Raw genomic sequence first — 20,509 nt, 5'->3', positions numbered from 1 at the left:
ATGCCGCGGCCATTTTGTCAGTGTGGAGACGTGTGTTGACGCTGACGCACGTGACACATGAGGCTGCCAGAGCACATCAATTTCCATGCTCCAGCACGTCAGAGTCAGCTCTGTGCACGTGTGTAGGAGCCCTATGTGCACTGAACTTCTTTTGTGTTACAGATTTGAACTGATTTCTGATCACTTATACCAGTTTATGTGTAATTTCTGTCCTAGCCAAAGAGTTCCAGAACTTGCAGATAACTTCAACTTGCATGTGTGTGGCTTCTGGTCTTATATAATATATGAAATGTAGCTTTGCTTTGTGAAAAGCAAAACAAAACAACACATGCATAATATATCCAAATAACACATTTTCTATGTCTGCTCATGGATTAGTCTTGTATAAAATAGATTTGTAAAACCAAAAGGGAAAATTATGGTCATCTCTGGCACCCTCTATATCACAGATCCAAGAATCCCACTTAGTAGTTTTTGAATCAAAGCCATTAGTTTAGGTTGATTAAGTAAGCTAAAAAACAAAACAAAAAAACCCTCTGCTATACACAAAAAGCAATAGAGGCCTGTTACAGGTGGCACTCTTTTTTAGTGAGCATCAAGGTACTGGAAATGTATTCATTTAATTCAAAACATATGTTAACTTTTGAGCAGTTGTTGTGACTGTGTAAAGAAGGAAGAAAGAAAATACTGAGCTCACTTGTATTTTAACCAGATTTGCCTCTTCAGGCTTCTTTCACCTAAGCATATCATTACTCTTTTGTTCTGTCTGGCTACAGACTGTTGCCTTGTTTAACTGATATTTTTAAAAACTGGTTTTGGACAAATAATTTTTTTTTCTGTAATACCCAGTAGACTTAGTCATGAACCAGAACCCTATAGTACTAGGTGCTGCAGATCCAGGACAAAAATGGTGCCTACCCTGAGGAGCTGACAATTTAAGTTGAGCTTGAATATTTTTTCTTGAATTGCTTAAAGGTAGTCTGGGTAGCAGTGGATGGCACAGTGGGCAGATGACACAGGATACCCATGTTCTCTTCACAGCTCTGCCCCAATATCATTCAACTATCCATGCTTCTGTTTCCATTCTTGTACTTGCCTGCTTTGTCCTGACCTGCAGTTTAAGTAGGCTGTTTTTAGTGAACCTCATAATGGACGTGTTCTGTGTTACCGTAGAATAAAATAATAAATATTCTGACCCTAAGCAACTCAGTGCATGGAAATTAGATACACCGCTTTATTTGTTGACACTTCTTAAGTTTTTTGTCCTGCAAAAAACCTGGAGGAGAGCTATGCAATTTTCAAATTCAGTAAGCTTCTATATCTTGAAAGCTATTATCACTTTAATCTCATCTAACCTGCGTAGGTTCCTGTCAGCCCTTCACTCATCATTAGAGAATAGGATCGGTCAATGCCACCACTTCCCCTTCACACAGTCTGAATAAGAAAAAATAACTCTCATGGGATTTGTTTGGTTCATGGTCCTTCCTGTTGGCAGAGTCCTGCCATTGGTCAAGCAATCTCTTTCAAGTGGAATTGGTCTTGGCTGTTTGTTAAACCAAACCCAGAGGAACCATTAAAGTATGCAGAGCAGTTGCTAGGGAAGTAAACTTCCCTCCTCCCCCATGCATCTGTCTTCCCAGGTAAAAATCATAAATGTTTTTAAAAGTCCTTGTAATTGGTTGACTTTATAGTCTTTCCTGCCTCATTGGTTTTGGAAGTTGCAGGATCCAGAAAGTCTCCAAGGGTTATTTTCTGAGGCTGAAATAGCATTTGGTCTTTAGTCTGCCTTTGCCTTTTGCACTTCCCGACTACGTTTCACCATGTGATGGTGGTTATGTGATGTGGTTTACTGGTCACTGGAAAGTTGACATCACCAAAAACATTTCATTCACAACCTAAAAGAATTTGTGTTGAACTACAGACCTGGAAGTAAACAGATGAAGCTACCCATCTGCAACTTTGGTGTTTTGCAGCTGAATTTGTTTTAGCAGTGAAGTACTGTGTTCACCAGTCTGTATATGCAAGCTTATACATCTTTAGCCTACATCTTACACCCCTTTATAATCACAATATTGGGGAGGGGGAGAATAAGTTCTTTTTCAAATAACATTTATTTGTCTTATTGTATCATTGGACTAGGACCCCAAAGTACCAGGCCCTGTAAAAATACAGAACTGAAAGATGCTCCTTGCTCCTTGGGTGGGGGTGATAGGTGGAAGGTGAACTGGAAAAGCCTAAAGAAAGAACAGCATGCCCTTTCCATTTCCAGAATCCTGTTTCTGGCCTGAGGGGTTAATCAAGGGAAGTGGCCTCAGCAACAGACTAGGAAAGCTAAGGATATATTGTGCCATCTAGAATGACACAGTTTTTCACTGATTTCACTTCGGGGCTTCATGATTTCAAACTTTATAGGTATAGCCCCCATCATCTGAGTGCTAACCTAAACATTAAACAAAGCTGGCTTTGTCACCTTGGGGCAAGAAGTGCTAAAAAGCCAGATCCTCAGAAGGACATCCCTGCTGAGCTCTTGGGACTTTTGCCCCTGCAGTGGACTCCACATAAATTAGGCACCCCAGTTCTCTGTACAGTGCATGGAAGAAGTTAAAAATGGACCTGTCAAGACCATAGGGTTAATCACTCTTGAACTAGCCACTCTTCTCAGGCGCTTTGCTGTGGCCTCTTGGGCTAGGTATGGACATACAAAACACCCGAGGCAGGATCAATCTAAGTTGCAACCTTAGATCACAGTTTTCTGTAAGTGGTGTAGTTTAGATAGGTAGCGAACAGAACACATCTTCTCCTGTTGGTGGGGGCCAATCTTAGACTGGGTTCCGTGTTTTTTAAACCAGTCTATGTGTACCAAACTTCTATTCTGTTACGGGTATAGACCAGCTTCCTATCGCTGAGTGTGTAGACGAAATGGGGGCCCTAAATTGAAGTGGTGGGTTTTTAAAAGCTGCTGGGGGGAGGCTGGTGCTTCCCTCCGTGGCAGCAGTAGCCCCCTGCCCAGGCTGCAGCTGCCCACAGGCACCTGGCTCAGGCGGTCCCGGGGGGCACCAGAGCTGCAGAGGGAAGCACCAGGCCCCCATGCAGCTCAGGCAGGCAGGCTCCAGGGTTGGAAGGGGGGAGGTCAGGCTCACCACTTTTCTTGGGTGGAGCCTGCTTTCCTGGGCTGCTGCTAGGCTGCCTGAAAGGCTTCCTGCAGAGCCATGGAGCTGCACAGAGCCTGATGCTTTGCTCTGAGTCTGTAGGGTCAGCAAACTAAAATGCCTGGGAGGAGTTTTAGTTTTCTTCATCCCAAGTCATTTACAGTGCATTACGCTGCCAAATTTCCTCCAACAGCTGAAATTAATGCGTAATATGCCACCAAGGCGTGCAAACACCGACACCATTAAAGCAGTGCAAAAGCGTTTAGCCGTCTTTAAAGTATCGTGCACGCATGCACCTTGTTTTGTCTACACATGGCCACTTATACCAGTAAAAGTATAATGTCTGTACTTGGCGTTAGGGTCCACAACATGAACTTTCTCCTAGAGTCACAAGCCAGGCCTTTCTCTCCAAACTGAGGTGGCAGTGGTTTTGGTGCTGTGGCCTATGTGTTAGCCTGTAGCACACTGGTTAGAGCCCTCATCCAGGATATTTAAAATCTCCCTTCTGTTTGAGGGGATTTGAACCTATATCCATCAAGACCTAGTAGAGTAGTCTGACCAGGGGGAAATGCAAGAGCACCATTAAAACTGCCTCATGAAACTGTTCCACTTTACATGGAATAATTGGGTGCCTCTACACCTGCTCCAGCCCATTTTAATTAGAACACATTGAGTCTGCTGGATTAGAACAGTCCTAATTAGAATGATCCAGCATGCCACAGCATCATGTGTATTAAACATCCTGCATTTCAAAATGGCTGCAGGGGCATTTTAAGTAAAACTTGCTCAGCAAGCTTTAGTTAAAGCACCCTTCCAGCCATTTTGAAATGTGGGATACTTAATACACGTGACATTGCAGCATTTTAATAAGAGTGGCTGTCTCAAGGCTGCTCTAATTAAAACCATCTTCACTCTCCCAGGCACTCCAGAGCATGTGTATAGACACCTATTATTCCTTGTGTCCTAGAATGGGAGGAAAAGGAGAGTGCTTCTTGCATTGCATAGTAGATGGGAGATCTCGAGTCCCCACTCCAGTGATTTTTTTTTTTCTTACGTATTTTATATTAAGCAGCAAAACAAAGTTTTCAGGATCTAAATTCTGGATGTGCATACGTGAAGGTGTACTGTTATGCAGAAGTGAGATGGCAAATTCTCTTTTTTTTATGGTTACAACCCTAATGCTGTTTGTGGTGGAGCATAGAGCATTTTTCAAAAGGAATAAAAGAACTGTAAAGTGAAGCAAGCTGAACTTTTTTACATACAGCTTTTTTTTAGTGTAAAATAATGAGGCACAATGTCATTTTAGCAAATGTATGTCAATATTGCAGTTTAAAACAATCCTACAATATAACTCAGAAAATTGGAACGTTGCATTTTTATTTTTTTATAAAGAATATATTTAAAGATTTTGGTACTGAAATTACCGTTCATATCCAAATTTTCTTTACTTTTTCTTAAAAGTAGTTAAAGTACCTATTTAAAAATACTTGAAATTATGAGGAAACATCAACACAAAAACATTTTGACCCCCCCCAGCAAACATATTGTTTACTCTTAAAATCACTAAAAATACCGTTTAAAAACAAAGGAATCCTTTTTAAGTCAGAGACTTTTGGCTTTTAACAAATTGTTAACAATCCAAGATACATTTGGTTTCATTCAGCTCAGCCAGCCAGCTGTATTAGTGATGTGGCAGAAAGACTTAAGATACACAACTATCTCCAAGTAGATTGGAGGGCTTTTTCTATATAAAGAAAGGGGTGTATTTTAAAGCAGGAAAATACTGCATAGCTAGTCCCAGTTGTAGAAACAGATGGTCAGTTTAAGAGGCTAGCCAATGCAAGTCAGTGGTCTAACCTTGATCCTCACGGTCATGGTGGAAAGACAGTGATTCCACTGCTCTTTGGTGCCTTGTCAAGGACTGAGGTGCTGACAATCCACTGGTTTCTCCTCTTTTTATTTATCTCTGTTAAAACTAAGCTCCTGCATTTGAATAGTACTTTGTCTGCTGTGCTAAATGGCACAAATGTGTGATTTGCTCTATATGATGATGAGAAATGACAAGAAGACCCTGTTGTAGCAGATATGCCAAGTAAGAAAGTTTTGTTTTCAAATAGTCATCTTCTGAGAATAACCGTACTTTAAGCTTCAGCTGTTGCAAACTAAAGTGCATCCCTACTACACAGTCCTCCTGGGACCTCAGATTCTGGACCAGAACTGACATGAAAAAAACCTGGAAAACCCCAGGCTTGTTCTTCCAGTTTCTTTTTTTTAATTTTTTTTAACTTTCAAAGGAGGGAGGGCCAGGCAACCCTATCCTTTCTGCTGTCTGCCTGAATATTCATTTGAGCGAGAAAGTAATTTTAGCTCCCATGACACACAACTTCTCCTGCCATCAGATTGCTCAACAACACCAGAAATAAATATTTCCTTAGGCCTGAGGACAGGAATCTGACTTCTGCTAGTTCCCCCTTTTAGAAGCACCTATGCGTGTGTATTTTTTTTCTAAGTCTGACTAACACAGCTGAGCTTTGTAGCTGTGATTCATTGATGCGTATATCTTAAATCTCCAAACACACTCTTGGTGAGCTTGAGCATGTTTTCTGTCCCCAGGAAGTCAGTGGGACTATTTGCAGGCTTAAAACTAAGCATGTGCTGAAGTGCTTTGCAAAAAAGCCAGACAAGGTTCTTTCGGTAAATCCGATATCTTACCCAAAGAACCTTGTCGACCTATGTCCTTAGACCAGGGGTTTTCAATCAGGGGTACTTGAGAAGGCCTCAGGGGGTACTCAGGAGTGGATGCCACTGCCATCGCCATTTCCACTGCCAGTGGCACTTTTAACACCCACGGTTTCACTGCCCCCCCCTGCTGGAGGCCCCCCACCACCACAACCACCACTCATTGACCAGCTGCCAAGGACTCCTTCCTTCTTGACCAGCTGCTGGGGGTACACTGACCCAAAAAGGTTGAAAACCTCTGCCTTAGACCTACATGGCTACATGCTGAACCCTTGAAAAAAGTCAGGCACTTGGATTTCATGAAGTTGCAAGGGAAATTTTTCTTAATCATGTTTGTGCTCCCTCCATTGCATGTTGTCAAATACATGGGGGAACGGAATTGAACAAGAGAGTTGAAATTTATTTGATTGCAGCAAAATCCTTTCTAAAGGTATAATTGTAGGCTAAATTTTTATTTTTTTATTTATTCTACCAGTATATCTGATCATCATCAAATGTTAACTTTCCCATGTTCATGGGACTTAATGAAAAGAGGAGAGTAAGATGAGAAGAGGAGAGTAATTTATCTATTAATTTTTTTAGATTTATAGCCTGCCGATCTGAAAGGCTCATCTCTGTTTGAGTGAACTTCCAGTGAAGTTTGTTATTTTCCCTTTTATTCATATACACAGTATTTGTAAGATTGTGGGGGAAAGAACCTGTGGAAATATGACCCTTTCACATGGTATTATTAGGTTCACTGGGATTTATACAGCCAGAATTATCTTTGTAAGGGAAGGAGGATCGTCCAAAAGTTAAGGTGTTGGTCCAGGACCAAAATTGTGGGTTCAATCCCCTGCTCTGCTTATATAGTTGTTGGCAAGTCACTTAGGCCATTACTGTGCTGCCTGCCTGCTGAGGCTGAGTCCAGGAAGTAAACCTGTCCCATTTGCTTCGGGGGGATTTGGTGGCAGCGTACAAATATATCAGGGGAGAGCATCAGGGGCTAGGTGAACAACTATTCACCAAAGTGCCCCAGGGGAAAAACAGGAGCAATGGTCATAAACTCCTAGAAGACGGTTTCAGACCGGATAGAAGGAAAAACTTCTTCACAGTTCGCGTGACCAGATGCTGGAACAGACTCCCAGAGGGGGTGGTGCAGGCATCTACCCTGGAGATCTTCAAAAGGAGACTGGACACACTCCTTGCTGGGGTGACTTGACCCCAGCAGTCTTTCCTGCCCAGAGCAGGGGGGCTGGACCCAATGATCTCACGAGGTCCCTTCCAGCCCTAAACTTCTGTGAATCTGCTTCTGTTCTGTGTGTGTCCAAACCTGGCAATTAGGTGGAGTAGATGGCTTGGTGGGGGGCAAGATCATAAGCACATGGCCCAGTGTTGTTCTCATGTGCTCTGTGTGGGCCTCTAAGCCAGAGGGTGGTAACATACAGAGGCCAGATCCAGCCTGTAGAGTCCATGGGCCTGGCCCACAGATGTGGGGCTTTGGTTTGGGGGACTTAGGCTGCAGGCATGTTCCCTGTACCACTGTGGGAAGAAAGCACCAGTGGTGGTTGGGTTCTAATGCCAACTTCAGGTGGGTCATTCTGGCCTGCAGCCAGAAAAGTTTGCCTACTACAACTTTAAGCCATTGACACTGCCGGGCTTGGATGTCTCTAGAGCAGGAATAAGTGGTAGTCATTGTCTTTAGTGGCAGTCCTGAACTCAGCAGGGATCTGATATCAACATGACTCTTGTGGGTCTGAACCACAGTTCCTCTTCTGCAACGCAGTAGTGGTAATAGTGCTTCTGCCCTACCTTGCAATGGTGTTCAGGATAAATGTGTTCATAAGTGTGAGACACTCAGACATTGCACTGACTGGGGAGGTGGAGGGAGGGTGGGGGTGGTCAATGGAAGTACCTTAAGTCTCTCCCCTCCTGGGGGCAGGGGGAAGCTTCTGTCCAGTTTCATACTGAGATATAGTCCTGCAGTCCCTTGAGTGAGGAGTTCTGTTACTTTGCAGCCATTATGCACCATAGGAGTAATACCATCATGAGTAGAGATGCAAGGTCAGTGCCCTCCCCTCCCCCCTGTCCAGTTTGAGTGTGAGGCCTACATATAGCTATCTCCATGGGAGAGAGCAGCTGCCTCCACCCTGCATGCAAAAATTCTTCCTAGTTTAAGATACTAAGATCCCAATGTGATCAAAAACACAAATTCCTGTCTCCCATATATTCTTTTACTACTACTTCTTTCTCTCACCCTAGCTCCCACGCTATATCTCTCTATCAGACACAAAACAGCTGCCCTTTCTACACCTTCCCCCTGGTTGCTAGGCTTGGGCTCCATTGCAGTTCAGTATAAGAAATTTGGTTTGTTCGGTACCTGAACATCATTACTCTCATCTCCCATATGCACTTTCAATACAGTAAGGGTAGGGAGGTTTTGTAAATAGTAGCTGCTTTATATAAGTGAAGTGATTCCACCAGAGGCAAAGACTGCTCATTGTTACAGGGTACACATTTATGCAGCTGTGTCTGAGGATATTTTGTAACAAAAGCCCTGTTTATATTGTAACAGGGGAAGTATAAAAGGATCTATAACAGGTAACCAAAGAACTAGCCCATTGTCCAGATTCCAAGCGTAAGAGGAACCACTGCAGGGCTGTCTGCATGTGGTCGGTCGCCTCTTCCACTCACACTGAGTTTAGATTTTTCAAAAATGATTCCCAACCCTTTAGCTCTGTGTTCTAAAATAGATTTGCATATCCTTCCTTAAAATGAAGGACTTTGGCCTCGCTTAGCACTTCGGTAATGTTGTCTAAAGAGGAACTTCTAAATTGGAGCAAACAAGGAAGAAAAAACATTATTTTGTGCAAAAAAGCAAATACCACAACCAGTCGTTTTGCCTTGTTCATTTTGCTTGGATTTCAAGATGGCTACAAATAAGAAATTGTTCATTTACAGGGCCTTTATCTGTTGTTTACTCTTTCCAGAAAGTCCCAGTACTGTGCTGCAGCTCTGGTAATAATTTACTGCATGCTTCTATTTCTGTGAAGTCAGAAAGTCAGCATATCTCTCCAAGCACAGGGATGTTCAAATTTTGCCCATGTCACAGTGAAGAGCATCAACATTCATCCCTTAGGCTATCCCTCTGCTCTTCTACCCCATTGCCACCCCCAGTTGTTCCTGGGACTAGCTATTTTCATATCAGTGGTGCACATGGTCCTGAATATTGACCACTTGCATTCATTGGGAAGGATTCAGGGATCCATTATTAAGATTATGCTTCTGTGGAAGCTTTTGTGATGACTCATTGATTTGTACTGTTCTGGGAACCAGGACTCTGTCATGCCAGGCACTGCAAAAATGCAAATTAAAAAAAAAACAGTCTTTGCTCTAAAGAATTTACCATATAAAGCAAGAGACAACAAGTGATTATAGACGCATGGATTAGGGGAAACAGGCAGGAACAAAAATGAGACAAAAGAGCTACACTTGCAGGGTTGGATCCTCCGTTTACCTCAGGGTTGCTACAGCTATTATGAATTGCATTGGCACCAGGTAAACACTTAAAAAGACACAACCATCAAATTCAGATTCTTCATCTAACTTGCATATAATCCGTCAGTGCAGACACTGAAATAATGAACCATGCTATAACTCAAAGCTGGAAGAAATGCATTTAGGAAGGATTTTAATTATGGGAAAATGCTGACTGGGCACAAGAGACACGGGAGGAACTCTAAGTTGTGAGACCTGCCTGCATCCCCACCAGCTTTAGAGGTTGTGACGTGTAAGGATATAAAAAGTCTGGGAACAGAAAGGAACAAAAAGAACAAGTGGAGAGTAGGAGGAAACAAGAACAGACAAGTAAGTAGGGGAATGGAAACTGCTATGAATTTCACTTCATCTGTGCCCATGGTGCTTGTATGAATTGAAAGCATCCTTTGACCTGCAGCAGAAATCTTACTGCATTCTTATCAAAGGAAGAGTCCAGGATTCTGTCAATAGTGTTTCATTTATTGTTAACCACTAAAAATGAAGGTTTGGGAAGTGTCTTAAGTAGTATAAAAGCAATAGTTAACAATGGCATGACTGCATTACTCACATCTGGTATAAGTAAGCTTGAGTTCTGCAAGTTATTCATTTGGAGACCTAATGGAAAATAAAGACAACTTTTGTGCATTTTGCCTCTTGTTACTGAGTGGATTTTAATGAATGCCAGATTAAAAAAAAAAAATGTATATCATCTCTACAGCCAGAATTTACAATTCCAATGAGATCAACTTTGCAGGGCTCAGAGGGAGCTATAAAAATAACTTAAAATGTCACCAATGAAGGTCCATCATTTTCTGGGACTCAGTCCTCATCTATACATACACTTAAGGCATAGACAGAAGTGACAATTTTCCCCTGATCTGGACTCTGAAAGTGCTGTATAGCCATGACCAAACAGAAGTGCATAACTGCAGAATACTTCAAAAGGACCCAATCCGGCAACAATCTGAGCCCTCATTACACAAGGGTTCAGATGAAGGTGCTCCAAAGCTGAGCACCCTCAGTAACTTGTGTCTGCACACACTGGGAGCAAGGCTGAGCTGCCCTGCTTCCTGCACTGTTTTCCGAATGGAAGAAGGGAAAGGGAGTGGGGGGCTGTCATTCTGGGGGTTGCCCAGTCAATGCTGGAGGGTGGGATAGGTAGATTGGAGTCCCTCTGAGGTGCAGGGCTCTAATCCTCCCCCTCTAGCACAGCTGGGGAACCCCCAGAACAAGTTTCCCTCCCCTGCCTTCTCCCCCCTCCCATCCAGACACAGCACCAGAGCTATGGGAGGAGGGGCAGAGTTGGGGAGAGATGCAGCAGAGACACCACCTCTCTCCCTGGATTGACCTGAAATTGGAGTCCATCCTCCACCCTTCAGACCCAACAGCTAATGTCTGTTGGCTCAGGAGGATCAGTCTAACTCATGGTGCTCTAGCAAAGCACCATGAGTTAGAATGGAGAGCTGCATTTCTCTCTGAGTCTTTAGGATGTGATTAATCAGGTAATTATGTCTTAAGTTGTGACCCAGGCACATGTTCAATCAATGAATGCCATGATAAAACAAGGAATAAGCCACAAAGTTATACCACAAAACATGTAGAATCACTTTGGCTTTTTTGTATCACACAACTAATTGAACATCTGGCCAGAAGTGCCCCTGTGCCTAAGAGCCCCATCAATTGATGGGACTCACAGCTGCAAGGGTGCACCACCTGCTGTGAGCCCCACAGCTGATGAGGCCCAGAGTGCAGGCAGCATTCCATGCGGTGCCCCTGCTACAAGCCCCATCAGCTGTGGGGCTCTTAGCAGTGGGAGCTGGTGCAGGAGAAGCCCAGGGTCATGACCCCCGGTTCCCTATGCACTGGCAATAATGTGCAATTGGATTTGATGCTGGATCCCATAATTCTACCTTCTGCTATGCACATGTGGCATAGCAGGAAGCATGATTGCCTGGATCATGCATCAGACCCTATCACATCTTTACCTGAATGTCTAGAGGGGCCCTCAGTGTAAGGGGTGTGAGTCCTAGTGGGAAATTGGAAATTCTTTTTAAAAATTAAATCACTTGATTTTATTTCTGCCACATTTGCCAACTATTGTATGCTAAAGCTGTCATTGACCCACTATTAAATCTTCCCAGTACTGGATCTCGGACTGGGGTTATTTTGATTTAGGGGAGAGAGGAAGTGATTCTGCCAAGCTAGTTATTTTTTAATGGTGGCGTCAAAAGTTAAGGGACAGAACAGCTGAAAGAGATGGGTTATTAGACAGGTCAAAAGTGCCTAATAAATTGCAGACCTGAGTTGTTTGTTCATCCCATGGCTATCACAGCTGTGGATGGGCAGATAGGGTGTCTATGCCAGTGTTTCCCAACCTTTTCCAGCCCAAGGCACACTTACATTAATAAAAATTTTCCACAGCACATGTGTTAAGGCACTCCCCTACTCCCCCTCACCCTGCATCCTCATACCTATTGCAGCTCATTACCATGGCAGAATTTTGTGTCATGCCTGTTCATTTCTGACGACACACTTTTGTGCCGTGGGACACTGGTTGGGAAACACTGGTCTATATAAATTCTCAGGGGTGGGGGAGGAGCGTTTTAACTAGAGCGGTTCCTGGACAGCTGCTCTAATTAAAATGCCACAGTGTTACATGTATTAAGCATCCCACATTTCAAAATGGCTTCAGGTTGCTTTAACAAAAGCTCAGCGAGTTTTATCTAGAGTGCCCCTGCAGCCATTTTGAAATGCAAGATGCTTAATACATGTGATACTGAGCATCTAATTGGAGCATCAGAGCATGTGTATAGGGACCTATAGAGTCTGCTTTGAATTACTTAGTTGGTCTACCAAAAACTACTGAAGCTGAAAATACAATGGAAGAAGTGCTAGGTAATTGTTTTCAGAGGTGCTGTATCAGGAGAGTTTTTCTTCCACTTATAAAAATTGATTAAAAATTTATAAACTCTTGGTATACTGATGTTGATGTCCCTTTCTGTTCTGTTCTCCAGTTATCACTACAGATTGCTCTACCATGTGAAAGTGAACAATATTATGAATATGCTGGAAGATGCTGCAGAAGGTGTGAGCCAGGTAAAAATATCAGTGCTTTTGTTCTGAGGAGTTAATACTTCTTTTAAAAAAATTGCACAAGGGGCTAGTAAGTCATTTTTCTTTTGTGACTCTTCAGTTTTATTTCCCCAGTTCCTAGCAAAGCTTATTTAAAGTATGTGCTTAATCTCAAGCACAGCACTAGTGTTTAAGCAGTGAAGACTACATTTACAAGCTGCCTAATTGAAATAGCCAAACTGTGTACCTAGAAGCTATAGAAGCCAGTATGTGCCATGCTCAGATGAGCAGTGAGAACAACTCTAGCATCATCAAGCAATGCAATGACCCTGCAACCGTAAAAAGAATCACAGAACAGCTGGCTACCACATTGAACAATATAAAAAAGAAGAGATGGCTTTTAACCATAGAAGAATTAGATATGACCCACTTGAGCAGGCAAGCATGGAAAACCATTAGCCACCTTCCAGGCAAAGACACCAAAAAACAACATTGCCCATGTCAGCAAACTCCATCACAAAAATACTGTGGAGCAACAGTGAGTGCAGTAACCCAAGCAAGCCACACACACAAATGATTAGACATCTGACTCATGAACAATTTAAATCACCCTATGTAATCTTAATTTAATTTCCCCCATCTCTTGCAAAAAGTTTGACACAGAAATTAAAGTGATCAAGACTGGCAAGGCTGCTGGACCAGATATTCCCAGACTTTGTTAGCAAGTTTGGAACCACAAGGAAAAGATGGCTTCAGAAATACATGTATAAATGTCTAGAAAGTAAAGCCTTCTAAAAATCTGAAGAAAAACAGATTTCTACCCTGAAAACCAATAAACCACCACAGGACCCAAAGAGCTACCAACCCATCTCACTACTCTGCATTACATACAAACTCAAGGAGTGCCTAAGTCTGAACAGAAGAGAGAGCATTGCTGGTCCCCAGCTCCCCAAGAAAAAGCTGGCATTTGGAAAAAAAAGATGTCACTGACTATATTATAAGTTTTATATTATTTGCATCTGACAGAAAACAGTTTTGAAATGAAGTAGAAAACAGGTGCAGTCTTATCTGCCTCGTTCACCTATGACTGTATGGCACTGTATGGCATCAGGGCCTCATATATAAACTGCACTCTGTTACCTGACCCCAAGCTATGCACTTTAGCCAGAACGTGATCTCCAGCAGATCATTCAAACTTGCTACCAGCCAAGCAAAAAAAAAAAAAAAAAGCAGAATATGTACTCTGAAGAATAGAGTCCCTCGAGGGTCAGCGCTAGCACTAATTCTTGTCAGTGTATATACTAGAGCTGTGCAAAGCTTCGACTTAATATTCGATTCGACATATTTGACCTTGAAAAGTGAAAGTCGAGTCGAATAGCTGTTGAATCAAATACCGGAAGTCGAATAGTAACAGCATGGATTGAATATTCGACAAGGGTCAAATATTTGACTTGCCTATACTGGATTTCCTGGGGGGGGGAAGGGAAAGTAAGGGGAGGGAGGGGGAGAGGGGGAAGGAGTGCTTTCATGATGGACATGTGTCAGGCCAGTGACCTGTCAGCATTCTCTGAGGTCCCTTCCAATCCCAGTGCTCTGGGGGAGGGCCAGAGAAAATGCATAAAAGGCAGCAGTTTTTCAGCTCCCCTGCTTTCTGCCCTGGGGTCAGTTTCTGAGCTGATGGTGTTCTCCAGCACCTGTGCATCAGACCAGATGGCTGGAAACCCTGATCTTCAACAGATTCCCTGCTTGCAACACTAGCAACAGGGATTTCTGAGAACTTGCTGCTTTTATTTTATAACTTCTTTTCATATTAATTTATGCTTATATTGGATAGGGTTAATTTAATAGATTTCATAGACATCAGGGCTGGAAGGGACCTCAGGAGATCATCGAGTCCAGCCCCCTGCAGGCCATGGCAAACATTAGGGGGTCCAGACCCACCAGACTCCAGGATCAGGCAGACAGCCCTCACACCGTGGTGTCTGCCTATCTTGCCGAGCCTGTGGAGCCCCTGGACTGTGACCCCTTGGCCTACTGGGCAACCCGCAGCCCAACGTGGCCAGATCTGGCCACAGTTGCCCAAGAATACCTGTCCTGTCCACCGACCAGTGTGCCAAGCGAGAGGGTGTTCAGCATGGCTGCGGATGTTGTGACACCCCACCGCACTGGCTTGGATCCTGGTTTGGTGGAGCAGCTGGTGTTCCTCAAGGTGAACCTCCTGCTGCTGGGGCTCCCCGAGCTCCAGGTGCAGACGGAGCAAATGCCGCCCTCCTCACTCTGTCTGGAGCATGAGTTTTGTCTGTCAGCAGCCTAAGGTGCAGTTTCCCCCAAACCCCTGCACCTATCACCGTGAAAGTTAGCAGGCTTTGTGGGCTCCTCAGGGGCAAGCAAGCCTGCAGTTTTCAGCTCCCTGTGGCTTTCCACACAGAAGTCACAGGCAGTTTGCTCTCAAGAATTTGGGGTGCAGTTTCCCTGCACCCTCTAAACCTATCTTGTTGAAACATGGCATGCTTTGTGAGCGCCTTAGGAGCTATCATTTCTGCAAGTTTCATCAAGATCAGACAAGAAATGCCAAAGTTATAGCCTGCTTCGACCTTCCCCATTATAGCCTATGGGGAAGTCGAAGCAGCTCGAATATTCGACTGAGCTTCGACCTCGAGTCAGAGCGGACCTGCTTTGACTCAAAGCAGATGGCAAATCGAAGTGGGACCCGGTTTAATATTTGACATTGCTGTTGAATCGAATATTACCTGCTCTGCACAGCCCTAGTATATACCTCAGACTTACTGCACACAAGGTTTAAGTGATACGTGTACACCGATGATGTTGCCATAGTAGACCAAGGAATAAACATGACAGAACTGGAAAAGACACTACATGCTGATATGAAACTCATCACTGACCATCTCCACAAGTGGTGCTTAAAGTTGAGCATCAATAAATTGGTATCTTCATTCTTCCACCTGGACAATTGTTAAGTCAAAAGCATGCTGAATAGGCAACCACATCCTTCCCCATGAGCATACCCCAACCTACCTAGGAGTTGCATTAAAGTGTTCCCTCACATAGAAACTTCACATTCAGAAGGTCATCAGTAAAGTCTCTGCACAAGTAGGTGCCTTAAGATTGTTTAGCCAGCACAACATAGGGTGCCAATTTTAAAGTGCTCAGAGCTCCTGCACTTGCAATGGTATATGCCCCAGCAGAACACTCTATGCCTTTATGGTCCAGAAGTTGTCACACTAAAAAGCTCAACACTGCTTAACGGTGCACTGAGACTTATAACAGGTTGCACAACTTACACACACAGAGATGTACTCCCTGTACTCTGTCATTAGGCCAAATGATACAAAAGGCAGACCCTAATATCATTACTGGCAATAGAGGCAAGATATGATGAAAATTATCTGCTCTGTCAACTGTTAACTGAAAACCCAAACAGATCTTAACCAGGTGCTGTGAATGGACTTGCATGGAGTAGGGGTACTAAATGCTGTAGAAAGGAACCAAGTAATTTAAATAGGAAGGATAGGGAAAAGGATAAGTAATACAAAGGACAGGGAAAGTTATTCTGGTGTTTAAGTACTACACTAAGTTGAGACTTGGTGAGGAATTTGGAATAATAACTTTCCCAGTTTGAATGTTAATTCCAATAGTGTAGCGTGGTCTGTATTCTTTAGAGACCCTTCACTGACTAGTAAGTGGTTTAACTTTTTTCCTCCTCTCCTCAGGAAAGTTTATGTCTGCTAAATGCACTGCCACTTCTGAGACAGCATGCCAGCCTTGTGGTCCAAATGAGTATATGGACACCTGGAATGAGGAGGACAAATGTTTACTTCATAAAATATGTGATAAAGGTGAGTTGTTCATACAGAGGCATCGTGAATCTTTTAATGCAAATTGATCCCCTATGGGGATGGAAAAAAGGAGCTTTGGTTCCTTTGAAACACCTCTTATACCACCACTAGTAGATTCATTTCCACTGCTATTTGCTGTGGGGGCTGGCATGTAGAGATGTCTCTGCCCACCACAAGGTATGGGCATCTCAGCCCCCCAATTCAAGCACCTTTAGGCTCCTAGCAAAGATGCCACTTTGAGTTGGCACAGTGAGGAGCTTTGTCCCTGCCAATATCTCCAGAGCTTTTCAAAGGATGATACAGCTCCCACAGAATAATTATTTTGCACTAGGCATTGAAGAAGTATAAGGAGTGCAGTTAAAAATCCACAGCCAGTTGAACAATTTTTACTTCTATCTGCTCTGTCATTTAGGGAAAGGTTTAGAAGAAGTGAATCCAGGAAACAGGACATTCCAACGGCAATGTGCATGCCATGCAGGATACCACTGGGATGATGCATGGGATGGCTGCAAACGAAATACAATATGCGCTCCAGGGTTTGGAGTTGAGCATCCTGGTAAGAGATAAGGATGGATGGTCCTATAGGGGAATCTCCAGATCACTTCAGGAGATGGAACACAACTGGTACAAAATAATTTCCAGCCTTTTAAGAGAAGAGTGGTTTGGGGGGTCCCGTTGAACAGAAAAGTGAGTTGATAAGTTTACTAAGTGTCTCACTGTGTTTACAGTTTGCATGCTACTTTGGACAGGAAGGAGCTTGGGAATTCTCATTGTAATTAAATTCTTAGGTGAAGTGAAGCTTGCAAGATTTTCAGAATTGAAATAGCACTGGGAGACTTTGCTGCACTCCCAGTTTAAACAATATTTGATTTGGAATAAACATTGCACGTGTGTGCTGACAAATGTGCAGCTCCCCAGTCTAAATCATGGCACTTCTCAGAAAACACCATTAGTTAAACTGACCCTCCTGACCCCAAATACATTTCCTGTTGGGTTGGGGGGGGGGGGAATCATGCTCCAATTTGGATCTGATCCAGCCAAACAGCTATGTGTCTTCAGTTTCTCTCTTCTAGCCCTGTCTCCCTCCCCCCAGCTCCAGTGCTGTCTGCAGGATGGGAGCAGGGAGGGAAGGGAGCTTAGGCTGGGGTTTGCCCAGCCTACACTGGAGTGGGAGCAGGTGGAATAGAGTCCCCCTGCCTCAGGGGACTCCAATCCACCTGCCCCTCCTTCTAGCACAGGCTGGGCAAGCCCCAACCCAAACTCCCTCCTATCAGACACACAACACTGGGGGTAGCGCTGAGCTGCATCAGCCCAGCTGCCTGATCAGACAGAAGTTAATGAAAGTGCTCTGCTTTGGAGTGCCTTCAATTGAACCCTCATATAATTAGGATTAATTTGTCATGCCATTGGGGAATTTTAAAACACTCTGCAGCTGTTCACTTTTGTTAGGATATGGCTTTGGAGTGCTTTCAAGGGCCCGCTCATGCAACAAATGTAACTTCTGTCTGCACAAGTGGCTTTAAGCATGAATTCAGTGAGGTCTCAGGAAGTAGGTTGTGTTGAATGATACAGACCTCCCTACATTCAATTTCAAGACACTACAAGTGGTTAAAAAGTGATGAACACCTTTTGAAAAGTTTCAGTATGCATATGTGGTGTGTGTTACAACTCAAGCAGCTCCAGGGTTTTGCTACAAATGTTACAGATAATTCACCTCTGTCTTTACAGTAAGTGAGAGTGAATTTAAGGCTAAACAAAGAACTTTGCACAGGGAAATTAGAAGGGGAATAACCTTGAGCTAATAATAAATGCTGGTAGAAGAGGAATACAGGGCATAACACAGAAACTGCACAGAATTCAGTGCCATCAACTAAGGAAATTCTCCTCTGGTCTAGCTGGTACTATGTTCATTACTGTAATGGCTGCATTTTTGTAACAGTGTTCATCTAAAGTCAGGCAGAATAGAGATGCACCTTATACACTAACTAAAGCAGAGATATATAAGCTTTTGTGAGCCAGAGTTGACTTCATCAGGTGCTGATAGATCACAGTAGTCATACAACTTAATAGCATAGTTAAGGTAGCTGCAGTAGTATGTGGATGGTAATTAGAGTGGCATTCTCAGCAGTGCATTGTTTCACCATCAATTCCAGAGTTGTTTTTCCAAGTTCTGAATGTTTTTCATTTTCCCCATATGAAGAGGCACTTCATTTGGCACAACTCTTTGCCCAGATTTTACTTCTTGTTACTTCTTCCAGTGCAATTTCCTCAGTTCTAGGGAAGTTTTTTTTGTTTTGTTTTTTTAAAGAGAGAAACCCCCACCCCCACCTCCGGTCACTCTCCTCAGCAAATTTATCTTTTCCAAATCTGAGGTGAAATTTCAGAGGCTAAAATCTTTTTGTTTCCTTTACCACAGTCCAGCAAGACAAGGATACCGTATGTAAGCCATGCCTTCCAGGGTACTACTCGGCTGTCTCTTCACCCACCGAGGGGTGTAAGTCCTGGACCAAGTAAGCACATTCTCCTTACAGTATAATCATGGGAGTTGCAAGACTTCAAGAAACTTGAGCAATAATGGAAGGCTGAAGAACATCAGGGCGATTGTGGCACATTCAATGAGCTACTTAGCTGGTGTCCCTACGATCAGTAGCCATATTTTTTATGCCAGAGATTCTAAAGTGTGGGAATGAGCTTTGCTAGAGAAAAGCAAGTGGAAGGAATTGTAGTAAAGAACTGTTGAGTTAAATCTTATTCTATGGCTCATGGGCCATTTATCTGCAGTATAACAAGCCCATTGGAATCAATGGAAAAGCTCCCATTGATTGCAGTTAACTTTGGAGCAGGGCCTTGAGTCTGGATACTGGAGCGCTGTGCTAAGTCTGGGGGGTGAGGGGCTGGGGAAGTGAAGGAGTCAAAAGTGGAAGTCCAGCAGGGCTTTCCCTCATTCCTGACCACTAGAGCTGCCCCTACACTTCCCAGTGCAGTCATCCATTGTTGGGAGAAAGGCCCTGGGTCTTTAGAAGGGTTGTGTTCTGGGCAGGCTGACAGAACCCCCTTGAGGTGCACAAATAAGAAAAAAGAAGCAACATATTTAACACTTCAACAAACTTGAGCGGAACTTGATGAGATGAAAATGCACATCTAGCTCAAGGGCTTTCTCCATGCTAAACTTAAAAGTTGCCTATACACATGCTTGGAGGAGGGGGGTGTTAATTGGAGCAGTTTCCGGACAGCCGCTCTAATTAAAATGGCTCACAGTCACATGTATTAAGCCCCTGTGTGTTTCAAAATGGCCATGGTATGCTTTAACTAAAGCTCATTCAACAAGATTTAGATAAAGCACCCCTGTAGCCATTTTGAAAGGCACAGGGGCTTGAAACACGCAACAGTGAAGCAACGCTGGAGCATTCAAATTCGAATGTGGAGTAGACTCAATTAATTAAAGACTAGCATTCTAATTAGTACGTGAATGGGCATGTCTATAGGCACCCAAAAGACATACTGAAAATGAGAGGTGTTCACATGCTTTCTGAATTTAAAGGTTGTAAGCATCTTTTTATAATGGGAAGTGTTGGACTGTGGACAGATATAACATTTGAAATGTTTCATATAGCTTTGAAGCACCTTTGAAACATTTTGGAAGGTGAGCATACAGGCAGAGATACCTGATTAAATGATCCAAAAGTAGCTGAAGCATAATAAAAATGAACCTGGAGGGAACAGATACTATGTTACACTGGTTTGTTCAAGGTTATGTGTATTAAGCGGGTTGGTTCATCAGGCATCTCGCAATCCAGCGCTCTTTCCCCTTTCCCTCTTCCCCCATGGCTTCCCACATTCTGGCACCCTGTGATCTCCCTGTATGTTTGGTTCCCAGTGCCAGTGTGCCAGGAGCTGCCTGCAGTAGCCAGGGTAAGGGGAGTGCTCATCCTCTCCGGCACATTTGCCCATTAGGCAGGTGAGGAGTAGAGGCACAGGACCCAGAAACCCCAGGAGGTTCCTGGGAGGGTGGAGAGTATGGCTGCTGCTTACCACCATGGCAATTCTAAAGCACAATGGGGGAAGGGTGCACCAGGGGTTATATGTTTCTGTGACTGAAATGCTCCATTTCTTTTTGACAGTCTTTGAACCCTGTTACACTTTGATGCATGTTAAACTTTACATCCGTCTGTACCC

General features: G+C 43.6%; 1 protein-coding gene across 1 annotated transcript in view; it reads left to right on the top strand.

The window, feature by feature from the left end:
• TNFRSF11A (TNF receptor superfamily member 11a) overlaps positions 1-20,509 on the top strand; it is a 43,150-nt gene that overhangs the window by 8,024 nt on the left and 14,617 nt on the right. Inside the window, exons 3-6 of the mRNA XM_090039309.1 lie at positions 12,419-12,500; positions 16,208-16,333; positions 16,746-16,889; positions 18,750-18,843. Coding sequence (XP_089895435.1) covers positions 12,419-12,500; positions 16,208-16,333; positions 16,746-16,889; positions 18,750-18,843 — 446 coding nt within the window. The remainder of the gene's footprint in view (positions 1-12,418; positions 12,501-16,207; positions 16,334-16,745; positions 16,890-18,749; positions 18,844-20,509) is intronic.

This window comes from Crocodylus siamensis, chromosome 3, assembly GCF_052110815.1.
Source record: "Crocodylus siamensis isolate JL-2025a chromosome 3, ASM5211081v1, whole genome shotgun sequence".
Lineage (NCBI taxonomy): Eukaryota > Metazoa > Chordata > Crocodylia > Crocodylidae > Crocodylus > Crocodylus siamensis.
This window is presented reverse-complemented; position numbering and strand designations above follow the sequence as displayed.